We start from the raw sequence: 12,943 nt of genomic DNA on the forward strand, positions 1-12,943 counted from the left end.
AGGTGGATTTCTGAGTTTGAGGCCAGCCTGGTCTACAGAGTGAGTTCCAGGACAGCCAGGGCTACACAGAGAAACCCTGTCTCGAAAAAACAAAAAACAAAAACAAAAACAAACAAACAAAAAAGAACTCTATGAATTCACACATGAGCTAGACATGGGCACTTGCAGTCCATGCCGAGTTCCACACCAGGGAGCCAGGCTTCGTACCCATTGTCGATGGCTGTCTGTCTTGATCCTAAATTTCATTAGGTACCATAGATTCACAACTGAGCACTCCCTGTTGTATTAACCCCTCTGCTTCTTGTCTCTCCAGCCTTTGGATTATCACAGCTGTTTCTTCCTCCTGTACAGCTATTTTTTTAAAGAAATATATTTATTCACTTATTATATGTGACTTCTCTGTAGCTGTCTTCAGACACACCAGAAGAAGGCATTGGAGCCACCAAGTGGTTGCTGGGATTTGAACTCAGGATCTCTGGAAGAGCAGTTGGTGCTCTTTACCACTGAGCCATCTCTCCAGCCCATGTATAGCTATTTTTTCAACCTTTTTTTTTTTTTTTTTTTTTTTGGAGAGGAAAAATATAAAGATTGAAGATTGAATTGAAAAGCCTAGGGAGGGCTTTACTCTGTGGTCAAATAGCCATGAGGATTGTGATGGCTTTTTCAAGTAACATTTCTATCCCCTCAAGTCCTCTCCTCGCTCTTAAGGGATCTGAAATGGAGTTTCCCATTTTTAATGCAGGAAAAGTCTGTCTATATAATTAAAATTGTGTTTTGGGATGGCTTACTGTGACTCACTGCCTTGGAGGCTCCTACATCATTTCTTGCCCTGAGCTCAAAGCTCCTACTGCTTTGGAGTCTCCTGAGTTTGTTCGGGCCTCCAGCCAGACTTGGAGAACTGACCAGGCTGGATTTGAATTCACAGAAATATGTTTGCCTCTGCCTCTCAAGTGCTGGAATTAAAGGTATGTACCACCATGCCCAGCTGTGCCTTATTATTTCCAAGTATTGGCCCATGTGCAAGGGAGACACAACACGGTCTCTGAACAGTACTGGATCAGCTACTTGTCTCAACATGGTGATAAAATACCTGGTAGAAGCCACTTAATAGAGAAAGGACTTACATGGGTTCAGGACTTCAGTCCCTCATGGTGGAGCAGCATGGCACAGTGGCTCTATGTCAATAAGAATATGGTGGCAAACCAGGTATGATGGCTTGAATATGCTTGTCCAGGGAGTGGCACTATTAGGAGGTGTGGCCTTGTTGGAATAGCTGTGTCACTGTGGGTATAGGCTTTTAGACCCTCAGCCTAGCTGTCTGGAAGTGAGTCTTCCACTATAAACCTTTAGATGAAGATGTGGAACTCTCAGTTCTGACTACACCATGCCTACCTGGATGCTGCCATGCTCTTGCCTTGATGATAATGGACTGAACTTCTGAACCTGTAAGCCAGCCCCAATTAAATGTTTTCTTTTATAAGTGTTGCTTTCCTTGGTCATGGTGTCTGTTGATAGCAGTAAAATCCTAACTAAGACACTAGGCAACACAGAATAAGACAACAAGCATAGCCATTGTAGACCCCTTATAACACCTCCCCAGGGTAGTCAGGACACGTGTCTAAAAGGTTCCTCTACCCTCCAAACTGTATTACCAGCTAAGCATTCAAACACATGAGTCCACAGGGGATATTTTATATTCAAACCATAAGATACGTCTTTGTGCATGTGCCTGTGGTGCTGTGGGTTGAACCCAGGGCCTTGCTCATGCTAAGCGAGTCTTACCTCTTAAGTATACTCGCAGCCCAAAGACTTTGTATTTGAAACGTGTCCCTCTGAAATGTTGAAAGAGGCAGAGTAAATGCTTTTACCACACTGGGAAATGGGAGAATTGGATCAGAAGATTCCTCGGACCTTTCCCATTCTACCCATGTTGCAATTTCATGCCTATTAAAATAAAACACGTCAAATATGAAAGTGGTTCAGGCCCGGGAATTTCCCAGGAAGTCTCCCACTGGCACCTACATGATCTTTCCTGAGTCATTACTGAAGTAAAGCAGCTGGCTTTGAGGGTATGTACCAGGACTATTTACAGTAGATGAAAATTTCTTTGGTCAGAATTTCATGGAGGTAGCTGCCTGTACTGGTTAATTTTGTGTCAACTTGACACAAGCTGGAGTTATCACAGAGAAAGGAGCTTCAGTTGGGGAAATGCCTCCACGAGATCCAGCTGTAAGGCATTTTCTCAATCAGTGATCAAGGGGGGAGGTCCCCTTGTGGGTGGTACCATCTCTGGGCTGGTAGTCTTGGTTCTATAAGAGAGCAGGCTGAGCAAGCCAGTAAAGAAAATCCCTCCATGGCCTCTGCATCAGCTCCTGCTTCCTGACCTGCTTGAGTTCCAGTCCTGACTTTCTTGGTGATGAACAGCATCGCCATTGGTGGAAATGTAAGCTGAATAAACCCTTTCCTCCCCGACTTGTTTCTTGGTCATGATGTTTGTGCAGAAATAGAAACCCTGACTAAGACACTGCCTAACACACATAATCTGAAACCTATCAACTAAAGGCAATAAGATTGGCTAGCAGTACCTGAGAGAGTGGACCCTGTACACCACCTGGGCTGCACAGTAGAGCTGTCACTGGTTGTGGGGCACTGGTAAGCCAGCCCTGAGGGTGTACGAGCTGGAGAGCTGGCCCTGCCCCTCCTCTGCTGTATATGGTGGGTGAGGAAGAGATGCCTCCTCCACTCCATGTCCTAGGAGAGCTGGTCCTGCCCCTCCTTGTTGGCTGAATCACTTGGAAGAACAGTAGGCCCTGAGCCTTGCCTATGCTGCACAGTAGAACTGGCCCTGGTGGTGAGGTGACAGTCAGCTATTGCCAGAGTAATGTGCAAAGCCTGCTGCTGTAGAAGCCAATGAAGTGCTTTGAAAGATTAGATCTCCAAGCCCTGCAGGTGCACCAGCCGGGGGCTGTTTAAAGCGGAAGGTTTTAGTGTGGCTGGTTGTCTTGTGTGGTTTTGGCTTTGACTTGATATTGTTTGCCTCGCCTGTCTGACAAAAGGCCTTTCTTTTACCCCAAGCTGGCCTTGTCACACTCTCAGCAATCTTCCTGTGTTAGCTCCCTGACTGCACCACCATACCCAGCTACCCCGTAGCTTTCATAACTCACCGCAGACACTGGAGTTTGGTACCTTGGCATCAAGCTGTCTCAGCAGGCTTCTCAGGTGAGTCTGATGCAAGATGACACAGTGACTTGACAGAAAATGGCTGTGTCACAGACTTACTTGCCCAAGGTCGGTTCTATAGTCACAGAAGCTGACGGAAAATACCTAACCAAGGCCGCTTTTGTATCCACACCTTCTGGCCTCGAGTTTCCTCTTTCTCTTTCTATTGAGTGTGGTGTGCTGAAAATTCTAGCTACAGGGAACTGCATGCTGCTCTCTGCCCTGGAGCGTGGGGCTTCCTGAGCCCCTTGTCTGTGAGAATTATGACTGTGTCACCCTCATCTGTGTGGAGTGCTTTGCTCTTCCTTCAGTTTGACTTTGGACTGTCCCTCCTCTTCCTCCTCCTTCCTCTTCAGAGTCTCACTACATTGACAGGCTGGCCTGGAACTCCCTATGGAGACAGGCCTCAGCACACAGAGAACCTCCTGCCCTGCCCCTGAGTGCTTCAAAGGCATGGTGCGCCACCATGCTTAGCTTGAGAATACTGTTTTGTGCCGCTTCCTTTCCTTTCCTCCTTTTATTTTCTATTTTCATCTTTCTTTCTTTCTTTCTTTCTTTCTTTCTTTCTTTCTTTCTTTCTTTCTTTCTTTTTTTTTTTTTCGAGACAGGGTTTCTCTGTGTAGCCCTGGCTGCTGTCCTGGCTGTCCTGGAACTCACTCTGTAGACCAGGCTGGCCTCGAACTCAGAAATTCACCTGCCTCTGCCTCCGGAGTGCTGGGATTAAAGGCGTGCGCCACCACGCTCTATTTTCATCTTTGAGACAGAGTCTCTCTATGTAGCCTTGGTTGTTCTGGAACTCGATACGTAGACAAGGCTGGCCTGAAACTCACAGAGATCTATCTACCTGCCTCTGCTGGGATTAAAGGACTTCACCGTCATGCTGGTATTTTTTAATTTTTTTTAAAACTAAGGTCTTGTGTAGCCCAGACTGACCTCAAAATTGCTCCACAGCTGAAGGAGACCTTGAACTTCGAAGCCTCTGGTCTCCACTCCCCAGAGCTGAGATTACATTCTTGGATCACTACACTCAGTTTCTGCTCTGCTGGAGATGAAACCCAGAGTTTCGTGCATGCTGGGAAAGTGCTCTGATGACTGAGTTCAAGAATGTTCTTTCTTACTCTCTTCTTCATTACACACTCTGGGCTAAGTGAGCTCCCTCATTCTTTTTCATAGATTCTGATCACTGATGGTGTACTGTGGTATAAAGGTACTGTTTTCTTAAAATGCTTATCAGACATGAAAGCCTTGAGGACAGGAAGGAAATATAAAGTGGGTACAGACCACCACAGGACTAACTGGATAGATTGTGTAAGGAAAAGGAAGTGTTGGTAAGATGCAGGAGATGAGAGGAAGTGCTTCAGCTATGAGGGAGGTGCCAGGGAAGTTGTGATTCCATCCATGAAGAGAGAGGGAAGGCCGTGAGGTTAAAAAGTGGGCAGTGAGTGGCAGCCTCCAAAGCCACTGTCTGTCCTAGAAACATACGTAGACACACACTGCACTGCCTCTGACATCATGCTCTACAGCAATCAATCAAAATAATCTCTCAAATTCAGAAGTGAAGAATGAATCAACCCAAAGACACTGAAGGTGAAGCCGCTCAGGGGACAGAACCAGGAGCTGTCTACTCCTTAGGTCATAGTCTTTGTCCTGGTTTCCTTCCTGTTGCTGTCACAAAACATCCTAACTCAAAGCAGTTTGAGGGGGAAACCCATTTGGTTTACCTTCGGGTCAGAGTCCATTGATGAGGAAAGTCAGGGGAAAACCTCCAGGTAGGAACCTAAAGCAGAAACCTTGGAGAACTTCTGTTTCCTAGCTTACTCCCAGGCGCTCTCTCTCTCCTCTCTCTCTCTCTCTCTCTCTCTCTCTCTCTCTCTCTCTCTCTCTCTCTCTCTCTCTCTCTCTCTCTCTCTCTCTCTCATGTGTATAGTGTTCTGCCTGCATTTATGCCTGCAGGCCAGAAGAGGGTACTAGATCTCATTATAGATGTGGTCGCTGCGAATTGAACCTAGTATCTCTAGAACAAACAGCCCTTTTAACCTCTGAGCCATCGCTCCAGCCCCTTAGGTAGCGTTCTTATAAAGCTCAGGACCACCTGCCTGGAGAAAGGTATTATCAGTAGTAGACTTTGCTCTCCTCCATCAATGAGCAATCAAGATAATTTCCCAGCCGGGCGTGGTGGCACTCGCCTTTAATCCCAGCACTCGGGAGGCAGAGGCAGTCGGATTTCTGAGTTTGAAGCCAGCCTGGTCTACAGAGTGAGTTCCAGGACAGCCANGGCTACACAGAGAAACCCTGTCTCAAAAAACCAAAACCAAACCAAACCAAAACAAAACAAAACAAAAAAAAACATAGAAAGACAATTTCTCATCCTCCGTTACTTCCTTTCGGTGATTCTAGCCTGGGTCAAGCTTACAGTTAATGCCAACTAGAATATTCCTTATCCTGCCCCTAATGTCTACTGATGTACTTGACACAAAATAGGCTCCCTCATTAAATGCATGCAGAATGGATGAGTCAGAGACAGAACATGTGTTCAACACCACCTGACGGTAGGCCAGGAACAAGAGCTTCACCATTCATTACCGTTTTTTTTTTTTTTTCAACAAAAATTATCTGTCACTGGTGTTATAGTGGCATGATGGTTCTGGGGTAATCAATTGATTTCTGATTGGATGTGAGGCCTGGTCAAAAGAAGAGAATACATACTTAACAATGTAAACCTGTTCCCTAGCCTATGGCTAGGCTGGGCATAGTGGTGCTTGCCTCTAATCCCAGTATTCAGGAGGGAGAACAAGGCAGATCTCTGGGAACTCGAGGCCAGACTGGTCGACATAAGGAGCTCCAGGACAGCCAGGGCTACACCATGAGACCTGTTTTCAGAAACAGTAACAAGAAGCAAAAATAAAAACTAAGCAAGCCGGACATGGTGGCACATGCCTTTAATCCCAGCACAGATTTCTGAGTTCGAGGCCAGCCTAGTCTACAGAGTGAGTTCCAAGACAGCCAGGGCTACACAGAGAAACCCTGTCTCGAAAAACCAAAAACCAAAAACCAAAACAACAACAACAACAAAAACTAAGCAAAACAGGAGCTGAGTTACAGCTTAGTGATAGAATGTTTGCCTAACAAACAAGGCTCAGCCTCATAAAATTAAACAATATAAGATTAAGTTAAAAGTGTCAGCTGGACATGGTGGCACCTGCTTTTAATCCCAGCAGAGGCAGATGCAAGCAGACCTCTGAGTCTGAGGTCAGTCTGGTCTACAAAGCAAGTTTCAGGACACAGACTCTATCATAAAAAGAGAAAAAAAATTAAAAGTGTCAAAACACAAAAAAACGGTAAAGGCTGGAGAAAGTAAGTGGGGTTCAGGGGATTGTTTGGTTTTTGAGACAGTGCTCCTCCCGAGTACTCCTGGTTGTCCGAGAACTCACTCTGTAGACCAGGCTGGCCTTGAGCTCAAAGATCCACCTACATCTACCTCCCAAGGGCAGGGATTAAAGGCGTGCGCCACCGCCCAATTGTTCAGGGGATTTTTATGCATTACATACTTTGCAGTGTTGTATATAGTTCACAGTATATTGTGCATTTGACCACACAACTGCATTATATCTATAACTCTCAGCCTGTTTTTCCCTCCTACCTCTACCTCCCAAGTGTGGTGATTAAAGAATGCCCCACCACATGCCATAGGAATTTTATTTTATTCTTTACATTTTCATTACTAAGGCACCAGGGAACAAACCCAGGCCTCACACAAGCTAGGCAAGCACCCCCCACCCCCACCCCCACTGAACTACATCGAAAACCGTGTTTTCTTGAGATGGTTCCATTCCCTAGTCCTGAATGTCTGGGAACTCACTGTGTGGCCCGGACTGCCTTGAAACTTTAGGCAATCAGTGGTGAGACAATAAGGTATAAACCACAATGCCTGGCTTATCTATTTTTGAAGCACAGTCTTGTTCAAATGCAGCCCAGCTGGCCTCGAACTCAGCATTCCTCGTCTGACTGCTGTCATTGTATGTGTACGCCACCAAGTGGGACTCTGCATTAAGCTTCACATCAGGATCAGAAAACGTTCCGTTGTCCTGGGGCATCCCTCGCTATTGAAATACTGAGTCAATCACCTAAATGGTCATAGGTCGGCTCTGAGGCTTATTAAGATTCCAACTTGGAGGCCGGATAGAGTCATCCTGTCTCCAGTGGGTGTTCTCAAACTGCACTTATCGGAACTCTGAGTGCGGACTTCGGGTGGAGGGTTCAGGTTTCACCCTCCGGGGACCACGAGCCTCTGCAGTGCCTTGTCTCTCGCGGAAGAGCGTTTGCAAGCGGCGGCCGCGCGCTCCGCCTGCGCTCCACCGAGAGGCCCCGCGGCGCGGCTGGCCGAGCCAGGAGGCGGCGGTCCGGGCTGGGCCGGGACTTCCTTCCTCCCGGGCGGGACAACAGAACCACCCGCAGCCGGCAGGGAGCTTCTGGCAGCTCGCTGAGGTAGAGCGCAGCGATGGGCTCCCTGCTGAGCAGCGACAGCTCCAAGTCCGCGCCCGCCTCCGCCACCCCGCGGACTCTGGAGCGCAGCGGGGACTCGGAGCTGCCCATCACCTCCTTCGATTGCTCCGTGTGTCTGGAGGTGCTACACCAGCCGGTCCGGACCCGCTGTGGCCACGTGTGAGTGTCGGGTGGCGCGCCCACCCAGCGGGAGGGGTGCCGGGGAAGCCGAGGGCACAGGGTGGGTGGGAGTAGAATCAGGAGTATTGGGGAAACTAATCCAGAGCTATGACCACCTGGGCAGGTCCGGGAAGACACCCAGGGTATGTGTTTGTGTGTATGTGGTTTGGGGCACTTACAAGGGATTGTGAGAGCCGGGGAATCGTGGGGTGGTAGGACAGGGACCTCTGACACATTGCACCTTGGTCGGACTGATTGGGTGTGCCTCCCACTCTCCTGAGAATCTAGGTGGGTTTTGTTTTGTTTTGTTTTTGGAGCTGTACGCATGTTCCAGAACCTCCAGAGGCTGGTCTCTTTTGCTGTAGAGGACCAGTGCAAACTCTTTCAATTCTCACACGGGTTCCTTTACCAACACACACAGACCCCGACCCCTGGAAAATCGTCAAGGCCAACTAGAGCATGCCAAAGGCTTTCTGAGGTCCTTAGCTTGACCAATGGATAGGGTGGAGCTTGGAGCTCGGATGTTTGTTTCGCACCACTAAATTCACGGGTTTAAAACCCTGCTGCAAAGTGACTGGAGGTTGTGAACTATCTGCCATAGGCACGGCCCCACCCCAAACCGAAAGTATAGACAGTTTTCTTCAAAGTCTTGTGCATGCGGTGAAAATTCATTTCTGTTGCAAAGCAAGCAGTAGTTGTTTCTAAGAAGGCTTTAAAAAAGAAGCCTCAGGCATATGCTATTAGGGTATGGGTATGTTCTTAGGCGTGTTTGAATAATCAGAGAGCTGTTTATTCAGGCAGTTTTTTTTTTTTTTTTTTTTTTTTTTTTTTTTTTGTGGTCACTTGGATGTGAGTTGTGCATGCATGCTCAGATCGGAAGCAAAGCCGACTCCACTGTCATCTCTGACGAAACTAACGACAATCCGATAAAGCACAGGAACAAAAACACATTGGCTGGTTGTCGACTCTTGGCTTACCAACAAAACAAAATAAACCCCCCGTATATTAAAAACGCATATGCGCGACCGTGTTTTAACAGCACTTGAGGGAGGTTTGACAAACACAGACAACCAAACCGGGAAGCCCTGGTACCCTCAGAGAACCAGGGAGGAGAATGTGAGGCCCGCACAGTGTTTAAATCAAGAGTGCTCTGGGTGCTACTCTGTGGTTATTCTCAGGATCTGTTTTCTTCAGCTTTGTACTTCAGGACTTACGGTTTTTTGTTTGTTTGTTTGTTTTAAACGTTTTTTCTAGTTAGCGGTGGTGTTTCCTAGCTGTCTCTACATAGCTCTTTGACATACCATCCAAAGGCCAGGGTGACAGGGTGAGGACCAAAGTTCTGTTGTGTAATGTTATGAAATATATCAATTAGGTCAGAACAATAGCCTAAAGAGAATTACATTTTTTAAAAAACTCTTTGTTTTCTTTTGGGAGGCTTGGGGTGAATTTGGGACTCATGTAAAGTAAGTAGTCTAGCCTCAAATTCACCACATAGCTTTACAGTTCAACCAAAGATGAACAGGAAGTTTTGAAAGTCCCTCCCACCTCTCTGAAGGGAGCAGCCTTGCTAAGTCGTCCTCTGATTCCAGATTTTTTCAGGGGCTGGATTTTTGAACACTTGAATTTATTTGTTTCTACTAAAGGAGAATAGAAACTTGCAAAATGTTACATTTCTGTTTAATCTTTTTTTCTTTGTTAAAGTGAATAGGAAACTGGCCACTGGAAAAGAGTCATAAAATATCCTAACAGGGACTGGACTGAATTGCCTTCCCTCCCTTAACTGTTCTTTGTTTTGACAAATCTATGTCCATTGTTCAGGCTGTGGGCAGAATTTCCATGTTCTTGCTTTTAGCCAACTTGGGCGCCTTCCACTTTATAAATGTTAACCAGGGCCCTTTTGCACTGGAGACTGTTGTTAACGGCAATTGTACATTCTAAATGAATGACTCTTTCCTGCCAAGCTTAAGTTGGAAAATGAGAAAATTGCCAGCGAAGCCCTATGGTTTTATCATCCCATAGCGAGGTTAGCTTGCAAACTGGGCTGTTTTTGTTGATTTTAGTTTACAAACAAGTAAATGACAACAGTTCTCTGGATGAATGGGGGACCTTTACACTCAGTGTGACAGAGTGTGCAAACATGTGACTGCAAGCTGGGTTTGGGATTCAGACCTCTTGTGACCAAGTGGTGGACTCTCTCATTCTCAATTTCTGCCTTAAAAAAAAAAGGCGAGCCGTGAGCTGTTATGAGTGTGTGAGACCCACTGTGGTAGGACAAGCCCAGCCCTGGACTGGATCTCCAATGCCACATGCATATAGGTATAGTCATCATCTTTATCTTGACAGAGTCCCACGTGTCCCAGATGACCCTGAACTCACTATACAGTCAAGGATGACCGTCCACTTTTAGTCATTACATTTCTTTTGTTTTTCTTTTTCCTTCTTTTGAGAAATGGGTCTGACTTTGTAGAGCAAGCTGGCCTTGAATTCCGAGATCTTCCTGCCTCTGCCTCCTAAATGCTAGGATTAGAGGCGCGCGGCACTGTTTCTTCTGCCTCCCTAGTCTGGATGAGAGTCATGTTGTACATTCACAATACTTGAGTATCAGCCTCAGGTGCTTTGCCAGGCAGGCTGAGCAGGCACTCTACCAAATGAACTAGACTCCCCCTCCCATACCTGTTTGTTTGTTTTTGAGACAGGGTTTCTGTGTGTAGCCCTGGCTGTCCTGGAACCTGCTCCGTACATCAGGCCTGCCTCCATCTCAGAGATCTGCCCTCCTCTGCCTCCTGAGTATTGGGATTAAAATTTTGTGTGACCACTACCCTGACACCTGTTTTTTGTTTGTTTGTTTTTAATGGAACTTCTGAATTTTAAATTAATTCATTTATTTGAGTAAGATGATTATTTGAAGGTTCTACTGCTGTGAACAGACACTATGACCAAAGCATATCTAATAAAGACAACATTTAATTGGGGCTGCCTTACAGGTTCAGAAGTTTAGTTCATCATTCAACTAAATGGTGGGAGCATGGCAGTGTCCAGGCAGGCATGGTGCAGGAGGAGCTGAGAGTTCTACATCTTCATCTGAAGGCTGCTAGGAGAAGACTGACTTCCAGGCAGCTAGAATGAGGGTCTTAAAGCCCAACCCACAGTGACGTGCTTCCTCTAACAAGGTTATACCTCCTAATAGTGCCACTCCCCGGGCCAAGCATTTACAAACCACCACAATGATACATGCTTCCCAGGATACAGGGGTGGAGGCAAGAGGATAGCTTTTAGGAATTGGCTTTCCTACCTTGTGTGTCTTGGGGGTTTTGTTCTAGTCATCAGGTGTGATCGTAGATGCCTTAAAATGTCTTGAGACAGGGTTTCATGTACCTCAAGCTAGTATTAAATTCATGTCATGAACAAGAATGACCTTGAACTACTGTCTCCTACTTTGTAGGTTCTCTCTCTCTCTCTCTCTCTCTCTCTCTCTCTCTCTCTCTCTCTCTCTCGGTATGTGTGTGTGTGTGTGTGTGTGTGTGTGTATGAGAGAGAAGACTCTGTGAGTGAACTCATATAGATCCACCTGCCTCCCAAGTACTTGGATGTGCACTGACACGCCTGATATCCAACGTTTTAGATATTGATTTGATTATTCATATCACAAAAATAGTTGTAAAATTAGATTAGAAGAAAAAGACTTCCTACATTTGCTTTAAGATTGTCAGAGAACTGGGGAAAGAAAGAGTTATTGAATGGAAACTGAACAGGACTAAAAAGGGAACCTAATTTACTGTTGACGAGAACAGTCAGGTCTGGGGATGTTGTTCATTGGTAAAGCACTTGCCTAATGTGTGCAAGGTTCAGTGTCCAGTGCCAGAAAAACAAACTCTTCTGTGAGTGTTATAGACACAGCTGCTAAAGGGAGCTGGGCGTAACTATTAGCTACGTTACGGGACCAAGGCCGCTTAATAAATTATATATATATATAATTTATTAGGTTGATTTACAGCTGCAGTCCTGCTAATTTAACAATGGCTGGCTGTGAACAGAAAATCCACGAATCTAGTAGTTGCTCAGTGAACAAGGCTGGATATCTCAAGTGATCTTTAGTATATCCTGAAATCCCAAAGAACTCTCTAATGCCAATGAAAGAATGGAGATGCTAGTAAGGCAAGGGCAAGCAGGAAGAGAGAAAAGCTTCGGTCTTCCATGTCCTCATAGACTTGCATCAGGAGCTGTGGCTCGGATTAAAGGCCTGTCCTCCTACCTCAAAGGTCTGGATTAGAAGTGGCTCTACCTACTTCAAATCAAGTAAAAAAAAATCCCTCACAGGTGTGTCCTTACATTTTTGGATTTTAGTTAGTTCCACGTGTAGTCAAGTTGACCACCAAGAATAGCCATCACAGGCCTGCTGAACATTCAGCAATCTGGTAAAAAGAATTAAAAATGCAATTGCCCAAAGCTGATTCTAGTGAGGCATGCCTGTAAGCATTTGACTTGTAGAGTCCTAGAAGATTGCCACAAGTTTAAAGCCAGCCTGAATATCAAGTGTCATACCAGCTATGACGGCCTAAAGGGACACTGTCTCCAAAACAACGCAATACCATAAAGAACGAGCAAACACAAATATCTCAAAGGTCCTGGAGAGTAAATGTAGGGGGAAGTAGATGAAAGCTAAGACTTACCAAAACAGAGCTAGGGCAAGGCTTCTCAACCTGTGGGTCCCAACCCCTTTGGGGGTCGAATGACCCTTTCATAGGGATGTTAGCCTAAGACTATCAGAAAAGGCAAATATTTACATCATGATTCATAACTGCAGCAAAATTTTAGTTATGAAGTAGCAACGAAAATAATTTTATGGTTGGGGTAACCACAACATAAGGAACTGTATTAAAGGATTGCAGCATTAGTAAGGTTGAGAGCCCCTGCTCTAGAGTTTTAGTATGGGCCTAAGAGGGGCAGGGGTGATAGGAAGATCTGTGTCTCCCCTGAACTCAGTGCTTATTAACATCATCATGTGTGCACACTCTTCCTAGAAGGCAATGCTGGTGAGGCTATTTCTTTTTTTTTTTTTTAA

At 45.9% G+C, this 12,943-nt stretch overlaps 1 protein-coding gene across 1 annotated transcript in view; it reads left to right on the plus strand.

Annotated features, from left to right (window-relative positions):
* Window positions 1–7,365: 7,365 nt before the first annotated feature.
* The window catches only part of Rnf125 (ring finger protein 125), a 22,605-nt gene continuing 17,027 nt past the window's right edge, over window positions 7,366–12,943 (plus strand). Inside the window, exon 1 of the mRNA XM_021215031.2 lies at window positions 7,366–7,881. Coding sequence (XP_021070690.1) covers window positions 7,718–7,881 — 164 coding nt within the window. The 5' untranslated portion in view covers window positions 7,366–7,717. The remainder of the gene's footprint in view (window positions 7,882–12,943) is intronic.

The sequence above is a fragment of the Mus pahari genome, chromosome 15 (genome assembly GCF_900095145.1).
Source record: "Mus pahari chromosome 15, PAHARI_EIJ_v1.1, whole genome shotgun sequence".
Classification (NCBI taxonomy): domain Eukaryota; kingdom Metazoa; phylum Chordata; class Mammalia; order Rodentia; family Muridae; genus Mus; species Mus pahari.